At 35.6% G+C, this 18,392-nt stretch overlaps 1 protein-coding gene across 1 annotated transcript in view; it reads left to right on the forward strand.

The window, feature by feature from the left end:
- ARHGAP24 (Rho GTPase activating protein 24) overlaps positions 1 to 18,392 on the forward strand; it is a 107,338-nt gene that overhangs the window by 66,966 nt on the left and 21,980 nt on the right. The window contains exon 4 of the mRNA XM_044682119.1: positions 8,848 to 8,970. Coding sequence (XP_044538054.1) covers positions 8,848 to 8,970 — 123 coding nt within the window. The remainder of the gene's footprint in view (positions 1 to 8,847; positions 8,971 to 18,392) is intronic.

The following is an 18,392-nucleotide window of genomic DNA, read 5'->3' on the forward strand; positions in this document are numbered from 1 at the left end:
CGCCCTGTTGTGGGGTTCCTTCGTTCCTCTGGACTCGTTTTTATTTCCCCTTGAGGGGTCCTGTGTGGTTCGGTCAGGAGAGATCGAGCAGCTGCTCCTTACTCTGCCGCCATCTTAACCGGAAGCGCAAAATAGACTTTTGAGGAAGAACAAGATAAGAAGAGAGAGAAGAAGAAGAAAAACAGAAGAAAATGGGATGGAAAGGAAAACACAGTAATCATAGCTATGAATATGAATACAATGAGCTCACCTATAAAACAAAAGCAGATAGAAAAATGGATTAGAATCCAGAATCTAAAAATGTTATTTACCAGAGACATACATGAAACAGAAAGACATACATAGAGTTAAAGAACTGGAGTAGGATTTAATATGCTTCAGCTGATATTAAAAAAAGGCAGTGGTAGCAACCATGTTCTCTGACCAAGAAAAAGCAAAAAATAGGCCTAATTAAAAGGAATAATCAAGGAAATCACATTTTGCTAAAAGCTACCATAAAAAATGAAGTAGTATTAAAAAATTTTACAGCAAAGGCCTCATTTCTCAAATATATGTTTAGTATAAAACTGAGCCAAATTCATAAATATATGAACCATTCCTCAGTTGTTAAATAGTCAAAGGATATAAACAGGCAGTTTTCAGAAGGTGAATTCAAAGTTATCTACAGTCAAATGAAAAAAAAATGCTCTAAATCACTATTGATTAGAGGAATACAAATTAAAACGTTTAATTTTAACCAATTACTGATGTAACCTTTTAACCAATCAGAAATGACAAATGCTAGCAATCAAATGTAACGGACTTCTCTACTAGCAGCAATGCAATGATCCAGGACAATTCTGAAGGTCTTATAAGAAAGAACGCTCTCCACATTCAGAGAAAGAACTGTGGGAGTAGAAATGCAGAAGAAAGACATTTCCTTAATCTGGTTCGATGAGTATATGGTTCAATGAGTATATGATTGAAGGTGTTGACTTTAATTAATCACTCTATTGCAAATATTAATAATATTGGAAATGGATTTTGAACAATGATACATGTAAAATCCAGTGGAATTGCTCATCAGCTTAGGGAAAGGGGAGAGGGAAGAGGGAAGGGAAAGAACATGAATCATGAAATCATGGGAAAATATTCTAAATTAATTAAATAAATTAATTAAAAAATTTTAAAGAAGAAAACTAAAATGACAAGTGCTAGGTCTGTATTCCAAAGAGACTTTTTAAAGTGAGAAAGGACCTGATTGTACAAAAATATTTATAGCTACTCTTTTTGTGGTGACAAAGAATTGGAAACTAAAGTGATGTCTCTCGATTGGGGAATGGCTGAACAAATTGTAGTATAGACTGGTGATGGAATACTATTGTACTATAAGGAATTATGAACAGGATGATTTCAGAAAGAATTGGAAAGATCTCCATGAACTGATGCAGAACAAAATAAGCAGAACCAAGAGAACATTATACACAGTAACTGAAACATTGTGGCACGATCAAATGTGATAGACTTTGCTACTAACAGCAATGCGAAGATCCAGGGCATTTCTGAGGAACTTATGAAAAAGAATGCTATCCACCTCCAGAGAAAGGCCTGTTGGAGTCAGAACACAGGCGGATGCATATGATTTATTGCTTGTTTATTTGGGTATATGTTTGGGGGGTTTTGGTTTTATAAGATTATTCACTTACAAAAAAGAATAATATGGAAACATGTTTTGTGTGATAATACATATATAACCCAGATTGAATTGCTTGCCAGCTCTGGGAAGGGAAAAGGAAGAAAAGAGGGAGATAATTTGGGTCATATAACTTCAGAAAACTTAGGTATATATTTGTAATTAAAATTTTTAAAAAGAAATGAAAAATGCTGGAGGGGATGGAAGAAAAATAGGTATAGTGATTAACTTCTGGTAGAGTACTGAACTTGTCCAACCATTCTGGAGAACAATTTGGAACTAGACCCAAAGTGCTATCTGTACTTTGACCCAGCAATGCACTACTAGATGTGTATCTCAAAAGGATCAAAGGAAAAGGAAAAGGATCTCTATGCACCGAAATATTTATAGCAGCTTTTTTTTTTGTGATGGCAAAGAGTAAGACACAACTGAAACAACAACAACAAATTTTATCCTATGAATCTACTTTACATGCATATTACCTGTATGTATTTTATTTTAATATATTTTCTTTTCGGAGGCTGCTAAGCTTAGAATGCTTCCTGGAGTCAGGAAGAAGACCCAAGTTCTAATATGGCCTCAGACACTTGTTAGCTGTATGACCCTGGGCAAGTCATTTAAACTCTGTCTACTTCAATTTCCTGACATGTAAAGTGAAGATAATAGTAATAACATCTACTTCCTAGGGTTGTTGTGTAGATAAAATGAGATCATATTTTTAAGTAGTTTCTAAGCCTTAATTTGCTATATATAAATGCTAGCTATCATCATTATTTATTTTCTTATTATGTACTTTACACACTAATTATCATGAACATTTTTTTATTACATAAAAACTCAAAAAAGAAGATAGAATAAGAAATTGCATCTATTACCAACAGCTCACTTTTTTTTTTAAGGCTATGTTTTCAAATCCTACTTCTGATGTTAACTATGTAAGCTTGGGCAAATCAGGCAACTTAGGTTTGTCTATTTATCACAATAAAAGTTTCAGTATCACATTCATCACAAATAAAAGCCGACATGTAGCTGACATCGGAATCAGTGACGCAGAGGCCAGGAAAACTCAGCTTTCTTTATAATTCCTTGGCAACCAAGAATTTTTCTAAGAAGCCTGGAAAGCAAAGGTTTACGTGAAGGGGAGAGACCTTTAGGAAAGAACAAGGGAAAAAAGCAGTCATTACCCTCCAAGGCTAAGCAGGAGGAAATGGGAGTGAGTGGGAGATTTGATAATATATTTGACCAGAAAATTGAGCAGTTAATAATAATAATAATATTATAATAATAATAATAAATCTCCTTTAAACTGGAAGAAAAAAATTTTTACCAAGAGGTAGTGACTTTCAGAATGTTAATAATTCCTGAATTTTATTTGGGGAAATGTTAGAGGCCCTTATCATCAAGGGTTTAATTGTTCAGTCATCCTCACCTATCTGCCTTTTGAGGGAAGAAATAAAACCTGTAGTTGTGATTTGAATCTGGAGAGCACCCATTTAGGGAGACAGTATGGTGCAGTGGGCAAGAACACTGACTGCCTTCAAAGGACCTGGCTTCTGATACTTGCTACCTAGGTGATCTTGGACAGATCATTTAACCTCTCTGTAACTCAACTTTCCTAAATTGTAAAAAGAGAGTTGGGGACTGTTTTTGTTTTTCTTTGTATCCTTGAAACTCAGCTCATGGCTCATGTAGTAAGAGCTTTATAAATGCGTCTTAAATGAAAACTAGATGTCCACTAAAGTTCCTTCTAGCTGTGGAAATATTATCCCCAAAGGAAAAATACATAAATGTGCACATATACCATATTTGTATATTTTATTTCCTGAGTTTGGAATATATAGCATATTTGTATATTTTAATACACATCCCAATTTGGAAGGAACCAGGACTTTTTGTTTTTCTTTAACCTGGATTATTTTGGTTTGTGAAAACACTATAATTCTATAGAATCTTTCTTGACATTAACCATTATTATCTGAGGAAGTGATTCCAAAAAGTTTCTTGATTTGATTCCAAACGAGAAAGATATAATCATGAATGCCCAGGCCATTATTATTAGTGTAGGCAGATCTGATAAGCACATGTCACTGGTTTTTTGGATTTTCAGATTTGCTGCTCTTCTGACCTCCTCTTGCCTTCACTGAAAATTTCTAACATAACATAAAAATAACACATGTAATTTAAATTAAGATTTATAACATATGTAACATATAACAAATAAAGATTTATAACATATATAACTATGACACATAAGTTAAAGCAAGATTTCTAACTTGTACATAAATATAACATATAAATATTTGCAATTTATACATAAATAACATTTAACTTAACTGAAAATTTATAACATACATAAGTATAATTTACATAACTTAAATGAAGATCTCTAGCTTGTACATAAATATAATTTATATAATTTGAATGAAGATTTATAACATATATTAACATAACTTAAATGAAGATTTATAACACACATAAATATAACTTACATAACTTACATGAAGATCTCTAAAGTGTACAGAAATATAACAGAGATTTGTAACTTGTACATAAATACAATTTATATAACTTAAAGGAAGACTTATAACATAGATAACATATAACTTAAATGAAGATTTCTAACTCGCACATCAATAGAACTTAAAAGGCGATTTACAAAACCCAGCCAGACTTTAGGAGCCTTTGTCCCTGGAGTTGGGGTTTTCCTTGGCTTTTCTGTGTTGCTCTGGAAGGGCAGCATTTTCTGCCCAAGGTTCACAGTGTTGAGCCCTCCCTGGGCCGAAGAGGAGAGGCCACGCTTTCCCTTTCTGGATAACGGAGTCCTGGGAGAAGCAGCCAAGAGCAGAGATAATAAAAGGGCAGGCGCTGAGAAGCTCCGGGCAGCAGCAGCAGCAGCACCTGCTCTGCTGACCGGGCCCAAAAGGCCATGTTTGGAGCTGGCTGCTCCGCTCCGGCGTGTTTGGGCTTCCAGAAGCCTTTTCTTTCCCCTGGAAGCGCACGCGCAGGTACTGACGCGGCTGGTCTTCAGCATTTGGAGAGATTTTGCGGCTCCTTCTTTGGGAACTGGCCGGATTTCTTCTAGCGCCTGCCTCCTCCCCCGGCCGTTCTAGATCCCGTCAGGTCTGTCATCCCAGCCTGGCCCCTCGCCGGGTAAGCGCTGCGGCCGCCGGGCGCTCGGTCCTTCTGGCTGCGGACTGGCCCAGGAGAAGGCCAGAGGCCGTTGGGACTTCTTCGGGTCTGAGCGGCGACTCTTCTCCAGCGTGTGGCATGTTTTAAAGTTTCATCTAAGCACGAAGTGAGCCGGCATTTGGGGAGGGTTTTATGGGGTCTGATTTGCTCGTCACAGCATATGTTTTAGTTTGCAAACATTTAAAGTGCGACTTCCTTTTCTTTTCATAAAATTGTTTAAGAACAAAGTATGTTCTGTTCCCGTGTTCTTATAATGTACTTATAAGCCTAGACAACAACAGAGAAACTATTTGCAAGTTGGGCTGCATCGTTTATCTAGCCATGGACACAAATGGCCCATATGTTTGTGGAGGAGTATTTCAGAGTAAGCCCACCAATTTGCACACTTATCTAGTTGCATAAGCCAAAAAAAACCTCAAGAAGATAAAATATGAAACATACACATACATATATGCATATATGTTGCGGTGTCTGCAAACACATTAGACAGTTATAAAGTTATATTATTAGACTGTAGACTAACATTTGTATATGTGTGCACATACACACATATATCTTCATATACACAGTGCGGAGAGAAAGGGAGAAAGCGTGGGGTGAGGGAGAATGTAAATATAAAGAACCACTGAGTACAGTAAAGGCAAGAAATATTCAAAATTGAAATTGGGTTAAAACAATTATGCCTTAAAATTAATTTCAGTTCCTCTGGGTTTATAGGTGTGATCCAAGTAGCATATGCTGAGTTAAATAAAATAAAAACAAACTTGAAGCCAAATGTAGAAATTATTCACAAATCACCTGATAAAAAATGCAGTTCAATGTACCTGAGCCAAGTCTTATTGCTAACCATGATAAAATTGATCTATGCTTGTTTATCCTTAAAATTTCAGGTGAATGAGCACCAGAAGTAAATGTATAGAGATATAGACATACACATAGACATACATTTAGTAAAATATAAAATTACTTTAAAATGAAAAATCTAAAAATAAAGAGTAATTTTAATCAAAATATAATCACAATCTTGTATAACATATTCAACTTACCCCAGATCTATATAAAGTTTCTTTATAGCAATGAAATAAGGAAGCCTGGATCACAATAACTATTCTAACTGCCATGAAAAGCTGAAAAGGGTTGCTTCATACATAGGTCTAATATTTTATAAAATCATTCCTTTTTTCTCTTCCTCCCAAAAAGTGTGTTTTGGGATGTCAAATTGTCCTGTATTTTTAAGTTTTCATTTGATGCCCAAAGAAGGCCAGAGGACAAATAATTTCTATTTTATATCTATTGGTGAGAATTACAATAGAAATATTTTTGAAAATTATTAAAATTTTTAAAATCTCTTATAATTACTCTAATTTATATTATAGCTTAATGATAAACCAGTATACCTCATATGAGTCCAGGAATTTTATAATCCATTTTAAATCACATTATTTATAAAAAATATTTTCTTGGAGTCCCACATATCCAAAATGCAGCAACCTTACTTAAAGTTGAAAGCCAGAAGTTCTAGGATCTCTCCTTTTCCAAACTCTATCCAGCTCCCATCTTCACACAATCATGAAGCACAGAATAATCCTTTAGAAAGTTCTGCAAATGAAATCAAGCCCCAGCTTATCCTCCACCAATAAGGAGAGTCATATACAAATGGCATGAACCTTGGTTGCATATCAATTAAAATAATTTTTTAAAATCATGACTACTCTTTGAGTTTAGGCCTTCTGCAGGCCTTTATTCTACTTAGCACATTGGCCTCCATCTTTCCCCAAAGAATTGTATGAGATAATTTATCAAATATTTTATTAAAATCAAGGCAAACTCTATAGCATCCCCCCTGATCTACTGTATTAGTAAGTATCAGAAAAGAAAATTAAGTTGATCTACCAGAAACTATTCTGGAAGTCATGCTGGTTCTTTGTGATCACCTTCCTTCATTTTCCACATATTTACTAAAAAAAGGAAAGGTTTTTAGATTCTCAGGGGTATTTCTGAATAAATATAATTTAGACATTGACAAGAATTTGCAGGGGGGAAAAAAAGGTCAGCCATCTAACCCGCATGTGCCCTGAGAATACGGTTCCATGATGAGCCTTACCTATTCCACTCAAATGAACACCAAACCGTGTGTTTCCTATGAAAAGTGTGTGTAACCCATGTAAGATACATATGCTCGTATGGGTCATCCAGATTCAGTTTGTTAATAAACATTAACTGGTATGATTGGCTCTAAACCTTGTGCCCACTGTGTGCCAGGCACTATCTAAGCACTAGGGGTACAAAGGCAAAACACTAGATTCAGTAAAATCTTGATGTGATCTTGACTGTGGTTCCTTAGTATCTGAATGCTTTCTTTCTGGACCCTTGGGGTATTTTATCTTTTTACCAGGGTATTGTTTTTGTTTTTCTTCCCTCATCCACAGCTCATATCCCTATTCTAATTGTCCAGTTTTTTGTTCATTTGTTTATGCAATAATTGAACAAAGGAAGGAGTTTGCTGGTATTTCTCTTTGATATTCTTGTTCATTGTTTCATCTGGGGTCCCTTGCGATATTTACTGGGGTATTTGTCTGGAGAATTGTGTTCCTAGGACCTTTAAACTTTGCTATCTTAACCAGAAATCCTTGACCAGTTTTTTCCTTGACTTCCCATTCTACTTCCATCAAGATGCATAATTCTCTATTATTTCACCAGCAATACTGTAGATGCAGGAATGAAAATGTTTATGAAATATTTTACTTATTAAATATTAATTCTTCTACTTTCCTATTGATTTCTCCTCTCATCTTCTGTTCCTTAGATTCTTTAGTTCAATGAAACCCTTTTTTCTTTCTCAATCATTTCCAGGCAACTTTTTTAAAAAAGAAAAGTTTACAGATCAACAAAAATATTTCCCTACTCCCCTTCCCCATGTATTTTCCCCTAGCTGTATTAAAAACATACATTTCATTTCTTACTCTTAGGTTGCTATTTGAATCTATTCATCCATCTCTTTGACGAATTTGCATGTTGAATACCTTCCCATCTCTGGGTCCTTCTGAAAGAATTACTTGTTTTCTTATCTTTTCATAGGTTTCTAATTATTTCCTTGTATTTTTAGATAATTCTTGAATTCTAGAAACTTGCAGAAAAGGTGTTGCTTTGAAGTGATAGAAGAAATACTAAGTGAACCAACAAAGAATTATTAGGTTCTGCATTTCAGAATATTTTATTTTGACATGAAAATCAATATTCTTTGTTTTTTAGGGTATCATTCTAATATTTGCTCAGATTTTTTATAAACAAAGAGTAATGCTATGATAATTTCATTTTTTTTACTTAGACTATGAGAGGTTATTTTTTTTTGGCTGCCTATAATTTCATTTATTTTTAATGAATAGTTTGGAAGTCTGACTATAAGGTATTTTTCTAGTTAAATTTGGAGTTTCTTTCTGCTGTTATTCTGTAGATTCTTTCATGTTGTACCTTATATTAATTATCCAGCATTTCTGAGAAAATTTTCTATGATTATCCAAAGGTTGGTATACAGGTTTTCTTCTTCAAATGTTGCTTTTCTGGAAGATTTATAGTTCTTAGATTACATCTTTACACATTGTCTTGAATTTTAGAATTCTTATTTTGTAGAGGCCCCAAGTGCTCTTCCTGTTTTGCACTTTGATTTTGACTAGTTAATATTCCTTCTGTCACTAGATTTTTTGCATTCTAATTTTATTTTTCTCTTTTTCTGAGATATACTATTTTAATAGTGCTTTCTAAATTCATTTTCTTTCTTTAGCTCTTTCTAATCATTTTTGTTACTGATTTAGATGAAAACACTGAAACCATACTTATGTTGAAGGCAAAGGATATATAATATTATGATATAATTAATATGTGTTTGTATCAGGCATGCATTGTGGGATAATACCTCTTTGGGAAGCCCCTGATGTTAAGATTTTATCTGAGACCTTGCTAACTTACGTGTCACTGTTTTTGTGTAGAAAAAGATCAACCTCAGATGACAGCTAACCATGAGACCTACCTCCTCATGGCTACTACACAGAAAGACATGGAAGAATGGCTGAAGTCTATTCGTAGGGTCATATGGGCACCTTTTGGTGGAGGTGAGTCAATTTAAATAATATGAAAAAGCATTCTGATGAAAAAATTCTGCGCTACAGTTGCTTTGATAGTAGCATCTGTATTCAAAAAGATGAATGTAGAGAATTGTGTAATGACATTTGTAAACTACATGGGGTTTGGGGAGCAATGATTCTTATGCATAAAAGTACTGGACTTCCATTCAAGATAGTATAAGTCCTACCCTCAACATCTCAAAAGAGAAAGAAAAATGCCAAATACATTCATGGAAATTCCCCACAGAAGAAAAGAAACAATTTCCCATCAGTTAATTCTTATAAGAAAAAAACAACAGATCTGTGTGGTTGGAGTAATATCCTTAGACCCTGTCCCATATAGCCTTTCCTAAAAAGGACTAAAATTGCCCTTGCTTTTAATTGGCTTCGGAAATTAAGATATGGGTTATTTTTAAACTTCCTGTTTCCTCCAGTAGTTTTCTTTTGGGTGAAATGGACAATTAAGAAGACCTCCTTTTAGGGGGCAGCTGGGTAGCTCAGTGGATTGAGAGCCAGACCTAGAGATGGGAGGTCCTAGGTTCAAATCCGGCCTCAGCCACTTCCCAGCTGTGTGACCCTGGGCAAGTCACTTGACCCCCATTGCCCACCCTTACCACTCTTCCACCTATGAGACAATACACCGAAAGTTAAGGGTTTAAAATAAAAAATTAAAAAAATTAAAAAAAAAAAAGAAGACCTCCTTTTGCAAGTCAGGGAACACTTCCTACCTCAGGTGAGAGACTTAATTCTTAGAGGTATTCAACACTAAGAATAGGGAGATGGTGGCAGAGAGAGGAAGAGGGATATGGTTTCAAAATGATAAAATAAAATACTGGGGTCTTGATGGGTAAATGATTAGTGAAAAAGCTTGGAGTCAGACCAGGGCCACTGACTCTGTGTGAAGAGATCTGTCCACCATACTATCTCTTTCATGAATTAATTTTTTTCAGAATAAAACTCCTCAGAAGATGCTGCTGAAGAAACTCAGAATCATAGCTATTATATATCTTCTCTCTTTCTCCCTGGAAATTGATTAATTTTTCCTTTAAGTATTGAGATACTGTTTGCTATCCATATATTTTCCCTTTTTGTCCCATTTAACTATGTCTCTTCTTTCTTCACTTAGGTTTAACAAACCCCTACCAAATCCTTTGTCTCAGAACCTTAATGTCTACAAGGCTCCTCTGACCCTTGTAGACATTAAGGTTCTGAGAGGACACTTGTTTCTTTTCATTTTATTAGAATGAAAACAGTCATTATTGTATAGTTTATCCAATTACTTCAATATATTTACTTTTTTAGGTTTCATTTATTTTTATATTTTAAACATTCTATTTATCTATAATCTTTTCTTCTGGAAAGTTTGCAATTTTTTATTGCATTAAAGATCAATTTTCCCCCTATAAAATGTATACTTAATTTTGCCCATTAAGTCTTTCTTGTTTGTAAGTCTTTACCTTTCACCTTTTGAAATATGTTATATTCCAAGCTCTTCTTTCCTTAATGTGGTACCTATCAAGACTCATGTAATCCTGCCAAGGGATTCTTAGTACCTGAAATTTTTCTTTCTGCATAATCATAGCACTTCCCCACCCACCCACCCCCGCTTTAATCCAGAAATTCTAGATTTCAACTTTGATATTCCTGGGAATTTTCATTTCAGAATTTCTTTCAGTACATAACTGGGAGATTATTTCTATTTTCACTTTGCCCTCTGATTCTAGTAGTTTTCTTTTATGGTTTCTGGAAATATATTATCCATGCCTTTTTTTTTTTTTGGCCATGTTTTTCTGGTAGTCTGATGATTCTTAGATTATTCCTTCCTTGTTCTTTTTCCATTAGTCATTTGTTATTTATAGGAAGTACCTTACATTTTCTTCTATTTTTTGAGTTTTAAAATTATTTCTTTTTATCTCATGGAATCATTTATTTGTGTGTCCGTTCCCCTCTCCCCCACCCACCCAGAATTCTTTATTCAGGATAAGACTTTGAACCTCCTGTACTAAGTTATTTATTCTCTACTAATTTTTTTTTTCTCTAAGAAAATGTTCTTAACTTAGGGTCCATGATGATGTAGATAGAGAGATAAGAGAGGGGTAGATAAAGAGAAAACTGCATTCTAATAAAATCGTTTTCCTCTATAATTCTAAGTATTTTCTTTTCTGCTGGAAGAATGCTCTCAGCTGCTCTGGGGACTGGCTCTTAAAGGTCACTCCTTTCCTCCTCACTCCTCAGGTAATTGATACTGGGCTGGCTCCAAAATCCAGCATGGACTCAGCTGCCAGACTTCTAGGCTCCTGGACTCTGATTTAAATGAGAGTTTGGAGACTGGGTAAAAAACCTTAAAAGGTGATTATTATGTTCCCTTGTATAGATTCTTTTCTTTGTTCCACATTAACTTGGTTGCTGCAGTCTGAAGGAACAGCATGGAAAGGGCTTTTTATGCTTGATTGGAGTGACAGGGTAGAACTCCAGTCTGCTGACATCTCAGATCTGCAGTCAATTCCATAGCAAAACTAAAAATAAGTGGCTTGATGGTCTGTTATACTCAGACAGAGAGTTGTTTTGTCTGCAGATCCACTTCCTGATTCTGGGCTATTATGCCTTAAAATGAATCCTTGATTATCCTGGTGCATCTTGACGATGATAATCCTGGTCCTGGGCACTAATTAAATTATCTCAGGCTCCTGCTATTGGTCATTGCCTTATTTCCACTGCTTCAGAAATCTTGATAAATGTGACAAACTTTCTTTAGGAATTTTCTAAATATCTATTTAAATGAATTAAATTGAATGAGCCTTACAAAATACAGTCACCAAGTCTTGCTGAGTTTTACTTACCACAGAACCCAGGAAATATATGATGGCTGCTCAGAAAAAATGAAAGTTTAAAACATTTTAACTTGAGTTTTCTCTTAGATTTAAGGAAGTAAAATCATCAGTCATCAATCATATCATTCAGTGTCAAGGAAGTTTCCAGTTGAGTTCTTTAGGTTCTGTGACTGAGCCAGAGCTGTTTAGGACTTTTATCAGTGACGTAGACAAAGGCATAGATGGTATGTGTCTCAAATGTGGTGCCCGTATATATAGAGCTGGTGAAGATAGCTTAGCTGTACAGTGGTCAGCCCTGGGAGGGGTGCGAATTCTGTTCTCTGTCTCATCCATCCAGCTCAGATCACCTCAGGAACATCATTTGCCACTCTGTGCACCATGTTTTAGGCAGAATTTTAGTAAACTAGAAAGACATCAAATTTATGCATGACAATTAGATGAATCAAGTTACCTTCAAAGATTTGAATGACCATCATAGGGAAGAGACATTAGACTTAGTCAGCTTGGCTCCAAGGAACCATAAGAGCCATAATTAGATTTTGCAAAAGACTTGATTTAAGGGGGAAAAAAATCTCTATAATTAGTTATTCCAAAGTGAAGTGGGAGATCTTGGGAGATATAAGTTTTCCCTCAATTTACAGTATTTGAATTCAGTGTTAAATATATTTTTCTTACTCCACCACAAATGCTTGCTGTCTTACAGTATTTGCAGAGAGTGCTTGAAATTCCAAGATGCCGAATCCCAGAAATGGAGCACTGGGGCCAAATGCTTCCCCTATCTAATTCTTTGAAACATGTTTTCGTCTCTGCCATTGACAATGGAATCTTAGCCTAACAGAATGAAGAGCATGGCATTTGGTGCCTAGAAAATGTATTTGGAATTAAAGTGGAGAGGAAGGAAAATCAGTTTACATGGAAGCCAGAAATTCTAGAGTTCATTTTTTATTTATTCTAGAAAGATGTCACACAATGCTTTGTTTTGTTTCTCTACAAATCTCTTCATGTACTTTGTCACATTTTTTTCTAATTAAACAAATTATTGAGCAACTAGTTTGTAGTTTGACATATCTTCAGTGATTCTCCGTTGCCACTAGGATAAAGTGCAAACTCATCAGCTCAACATTTAACACAATCTGGCTCTCATCTACTTTTCCAAAGTTAATACCTCTCATTCCTCTTCACACACTTTATAATCTAGGCCTACTGGCTTACTGGCTGTTCCCCCAGCTCAGCGTGTCACTTCCTGTTCTCATGCCTAGGCCTTTAGTATTGGAGGGTGCCCCTTCCCTATCTTCTCCTCTTAGAATCTTGAGGGTCTTTCAGACTCAGCTCAGATGCTTGCCACCTCCTCCGCCAGTGGTTTTCAAACTTTAAGTAGTAATACTTCCCCCCTTGCATAGTAGGAAAATCTTGAACCCCTAAAGACTGCATTGCCCAGAGTTCCTTTCTGTATTACCTAGAATGCTTTTCCTTTTGTTTACATTTGCAAGGTCACATTTGTATAAGTTCTGAGCCTCCACCTCCTTCTTGCTCTTTTCCTGGGAATCAGGGTGGTTAGTAACCTTTTAGTTAGGTTTCTGTTAGTTTATTATTAACAAAATATTCATAAATATAATAGTATTTTGCATATTAATTTTAAAATCCACACCTCTTTTAACAAAAACAAAAAAATGAATATACAAGTATATCTCATGCTGCCCTACATTTTTCATAAGACAATCTGAAGTAAGAATTTATTATATTTTTATAACAAAAGATATTAAAATATAATAAAATAACATCCACATCTATTAAAAAACCTATATGGCTTTGTGGTAGGCAAAAAGGAGGGAAAGGTAGAGGAAGGAAGGTGGGGGGATTACCCCCCCTTTTGCAGTAGGGAAATTGGCCAGGGTTTTCTGTAGGTAGGCTAGGGAGCAGATTAAATCAGGCTAGCCTCCAGGGAAATTTAAGTAGGTTTATTTAGGGTTAGGAAAGGGAAAATTTAGGCAAGCCAGGGAAAAGTTAGATCTCTGGCAGCTAGGCAGGAAGTTAAGCTCTCCACCTCAGTTAGGGGGAAAAGGCACCAAAACTTTTATTCTCCCTCTGACACCTCCCACAAAGGAAGTGGGAGGTGTCAGAGGAAATTGTAGTAGAGTGTCCTGGCAGATGGAGTCTTCCAGGGCTTAGGTCCACTTCAAAACGCACAGTTCTCATATACAAAACAAAGAATTATAGTTTAACTATATTAACTATATATATATAACTAATATATATTAACTAATATATAATAAATATATAGAGAGGTCATGTTGGCTTTTGGCCAAAAGTTTCTCAGAATCATTGATTAAATGTCTGCTATGTGTCATGCACTGTGCTAGATGATCAGGATACAAATATAGAGAATGAAATAATCCCTTCTTACAAGGTGCTTAAATTAAAAATGCACTGTCACTGACCATTTGTAATTTTATTATTTTATTTATTATTTGTTATATTATTTGTATTTTATTACCATTTGTAATATTTTTCCACCACAAATTAATATTGCTTTGTTGTCAATATCAGAAAAATCTGTTTTATGTGGGAAAAGTTGAATAGTAAATTTTGAATAATGTAAAATTTACAAATAATAGTAAAATTTATATTATTTCAATAAACCAGAGAACTCTTTATGTACCCATAACCAGAAAATTAGAATGGCTTGTTTCAATGTACTCTCACAAAACAAATCTGTTAGCCACTCTTGCTTAAATGAAGTCACCATATGTATCATATTTGACCACTGCAAATGGTTCCTTAATCCTTTCATATTTAGAAATATCTAGGTCTTTAAAAGGAAATGATAATGGCTTCTGCAGACTGGTCAAATGATTAATAGGATTTTACTTTGTAGAGCTGGTATTTTTTTAAATTGGGAAAAAAAACATTAAAATGTTAATTTATACATTAAATATAGTTACTTGTAGCTTTTTTAGATTGAAGCATGAACTTGAAGATTTTGCATTGAAGAATTTAGAGTACATTTTATTTGGTCTTATGGTTGAAGTGAAAGCAAATACCTGGATTCTGTAATTTCTAGAAAATAGGTACTCAGAAGAGGATAAAATCATAAACTTTGTTATTTTGTGATAGAGCAAGCCAGCAAAGAAAGTACAAATACACACTATATGGCAATATCAACAGAAAGAAGTTCATTCCCATCGATGCAAGAAACTGATCCAGTGTGAGGGGGAGGGAGATGTGTTAAAGATGAAATGGGTTCAAAGTTGGGGTTCAGGTGGCAAAATGATAGACCCAAAGAATGCATTTGGTTGAAACTGGGCAAGCAGCTGGATACTGGAGGGAGCATTCCTAATCAGAATCAGATGTGGTAGAAAAATTCTTGGTATCACTGATGGATACTAGACTTGGATGAAATTCAGGTGGCAGCATTCCTTTATCACTGGAGGGGAAAGATCTAACGTTAACTATGTAAGGCAGCAAAAAGGAGAAGGACTCAAGGCTCTTGCAGCCATCAAGAGTTCATCCTAACAAAAGCTACAAACTTTATTTGCCTGATTCAGGACAATATCTTAATTCCCCACTGTCAAAATTGGTTTTTAACTACCAAATACTAATTGTGGTTATGACACATAGCAGATAACAAAAACTTTGTTTGCAGAGTTGTGGCTTTTAAAAATTTATTAACCATAAAAACAAATCAAGTGTCTTGTCCCCACAGTTTAACAATTATTCGTGTACTCTGTCCTAAAGGAAATCCAAAGTTCTATTTTCTCAAGTTTTTTTTTTTTTTTAAATCTTCTAAGAGCTTCATCAACTAGTTCTGAAAAGTGAGCGGGATGATTGTAGGGAGAGGGAACTGTTTATTACACTCTTTCTAGAGCAATAAAAAATTTCTGGCTTCCTTGCCCCTGTCTCAGAAAGTTAATATGAGTATCTTTAACTTGAATTACGAGGTGAATAAAAGTTCTAAAAGTAGAGAATACGTTAATCCATCCCTGAGGTCCGTGAATAATAATACTTTTTTTTTTCTTTTTAAGGGTCCCAGTTGAAAAGAGATAGAGTGAAGCTCCCACCTCTCAAACTGCTTTTTAAAAGTGGTCTTTCTTTGCAGTGATAATAAGTTCCCTCCAGCTCTATGTTTGTGCTTCTCTAAGGCCAAGGTTTAATGTGTGTATCATACACTTATCTACATTTCACCCGCATGTTGGACAGAGCAAAGTTTAACCATGCAGAGAACCCAAATGTGCAAAGTTAGAACTATTTCACAGAGCTAAAGACTCAGGAATATATTGTTAATAAATAACCATTCAGCATCTCCTGCTGTTTCTTTGATACAGATATTTTGATGTTTATTCTTTATTTTAGAAGTCACTGCTGCCTCCAGAAGTGCTCTAAAAAAAACACTGAGTTGGATAAAATAGATTTGCTCATGCAAGCGTTAAATCTATGCCACTAGTCTCACTGACTTAAAGATATATATATATATGTATACATATATATATATATACATATATGTATGTGTATATATATTTAGATAGAAAGATATGATATGGGATCTGGAATGCCCTATTCAACCATCTTCTATTAAGCTGCTAAAGTGATTTTCCTAAAACAGAAGTCTAACCATGCCATTCCCCTAGTGAGTAAATTACAAAATACCCTATTATAACCTAGTCCCCTCCAACCTTTCCAGTCTTCTTATGCCTTACTCTTCAACACGGATTCTTTGATCCATTGACATTGGACTCCTTCCTGGTTGTACCCAGAACCTGACATTATATGTCTTAGTTCTGGGCATTTTCAATGACTTTCCCCCATACTTTTGCTCCCTCCTCTGCTCTTTAAACCCTAATCAAATTCTCACCTTCTACAGGAAGCCTTCCCTAACTCCTCTTAATTCTGGTGCCTTTCCTCTTAACAATTTCCTGTTTATCCCATAGATAGCTTGTTTTGTATATCTTTTCTTTGTGAGCTCCTTGAGGTCAGTTGCTGTCTTTTACCTCTTTTTGGATCTCTAGAGCTTAGCACAATGTTTGGCACTTAATAGGTGTGTTTAATACTGATTGACTGAAACTGCAGTTTTTACCTTTATTAAAAAAGTAGGAGGATGACTATGACTATGATCCACAGAATTGCCTACATTATTTCAGATGTGAAACTAGTATTCTGATACAGGTCATGCCTTTGCCACTTCCCTATTTTTTGGACAAGCAATTTATATAAAAGTAATTTAAGATCCCCTATTCTACCAGCATTACAGAATGTTGATCATAACTTATTTTCTTCATTTCTTTCTTACCCAAGTTAGGTAGCACTGGCCGAAAAAAAAAAGCAAATTCCCTCCCACACATACCCAAACTTTAACTAAGCTTTTGCTTTTTGTCATGGAAATAATCTGAGATCATAAACATCAACACTTTTTTTTCATAGAAACGTTTAAGTCCATTTGTTTATTATTCATCTCCTTGGAAGGAATCCTTGCTGAAAGGGGGCCATTTCATAGAAATGAACCTGATCCTATTTAAATTCCCACTGGCTCTCCACATTGTAATATATATGCTCCAGTATATCTCAGTTCTTTTCCCCAAATTTATTTCTGAAGATAAAGAAGTGCTATAAGAACTATCTGATGTGAAAACAGAGGCATTGAGGAAGTGAGTGACTTGCCTGGGGTCACACACAGCCATTTTAAGGAGGAGGCTCAGGACAGGCATATTTTCATTCCATTTTGACTCTACATTACTTCCAGTTGGGTAACTTCAATCCATTCCACCCCATTTTGAGTTCTCTTTTCTGTGTTATCTTCCACCATTATAAGGTAAGTTCCTTGAGAGCAGGAGCTTTCCATTAGTACAGTGCCTAATCACATGTTGTTTAATGCTTTATTGTCTTGACTCGGCATACCCACTACATTCTGAAGCCATTTTCCCTTCAATATAATCACTATTTCTATTAAACAAAGTGGTGTTCTATAGAAACTTAGTTGTATGCTTTTAGAGCCATATCATCATCTTTTTCTGTTCTCTATTTGAAAAATAACCAGGGCTAAAATACAAAGCTAGGATCATCATGAAATCATAGATCCGAAGTGAGCCAAATGTGACCTTAGTGATACTCTAAGTGATGGCAAACCTATGACACAGGTGCCACAGATGGCACTCAGAGTGCTCCCTATGGGCACGCTCACCACCTTCACCCAACATCCCCACCCCAAATTTCTTTACTAGAAAGTCAGAGGGCCTCCGGTGGAGCTGTTCCCCTCCCCCTCTGCCCAGCAGCCCAATGGAAGCACAGAAGGAGTGAGGTGGGTGGCTCACAGGCAGCATAGCTGGAGGAGAGCAGAGCACTTGGGCCACTCCCTTCCCCTTCTCTACACATGCTGAGGACAATCTTACTTCCCCTGGTCCTCCACCCAGCAGCCCAATGGGAGCACTTCCTCCCTCTCTTGTGTGGGGTACACCTGGCACTCAATGTGGGGTACGTAGTCTTGGTGTGGGAGGCACAACACATGGTCTCTAAAAAGTTCACCATCACTGCTCTAGTCCATTCCCCCCAAATGAATAAACTGATACTCTTGGAAACTGAAGAGATTTG

This window comes from Gracilinanus agilis, chromosome 6, assembly GCF_016433145.1.
Source record: "Gracilinanus agilis isolate LMUSP501 chromosome 6, AgileGrace, whole genome shotgun sequence".
Classification (NCBI taxonomy): Eukaryota; Metazoa; Chordata; class Mammalia; order Didelphimorphia; family Didelphidae; genus Gracilinanus; species Gracilinanus agilis.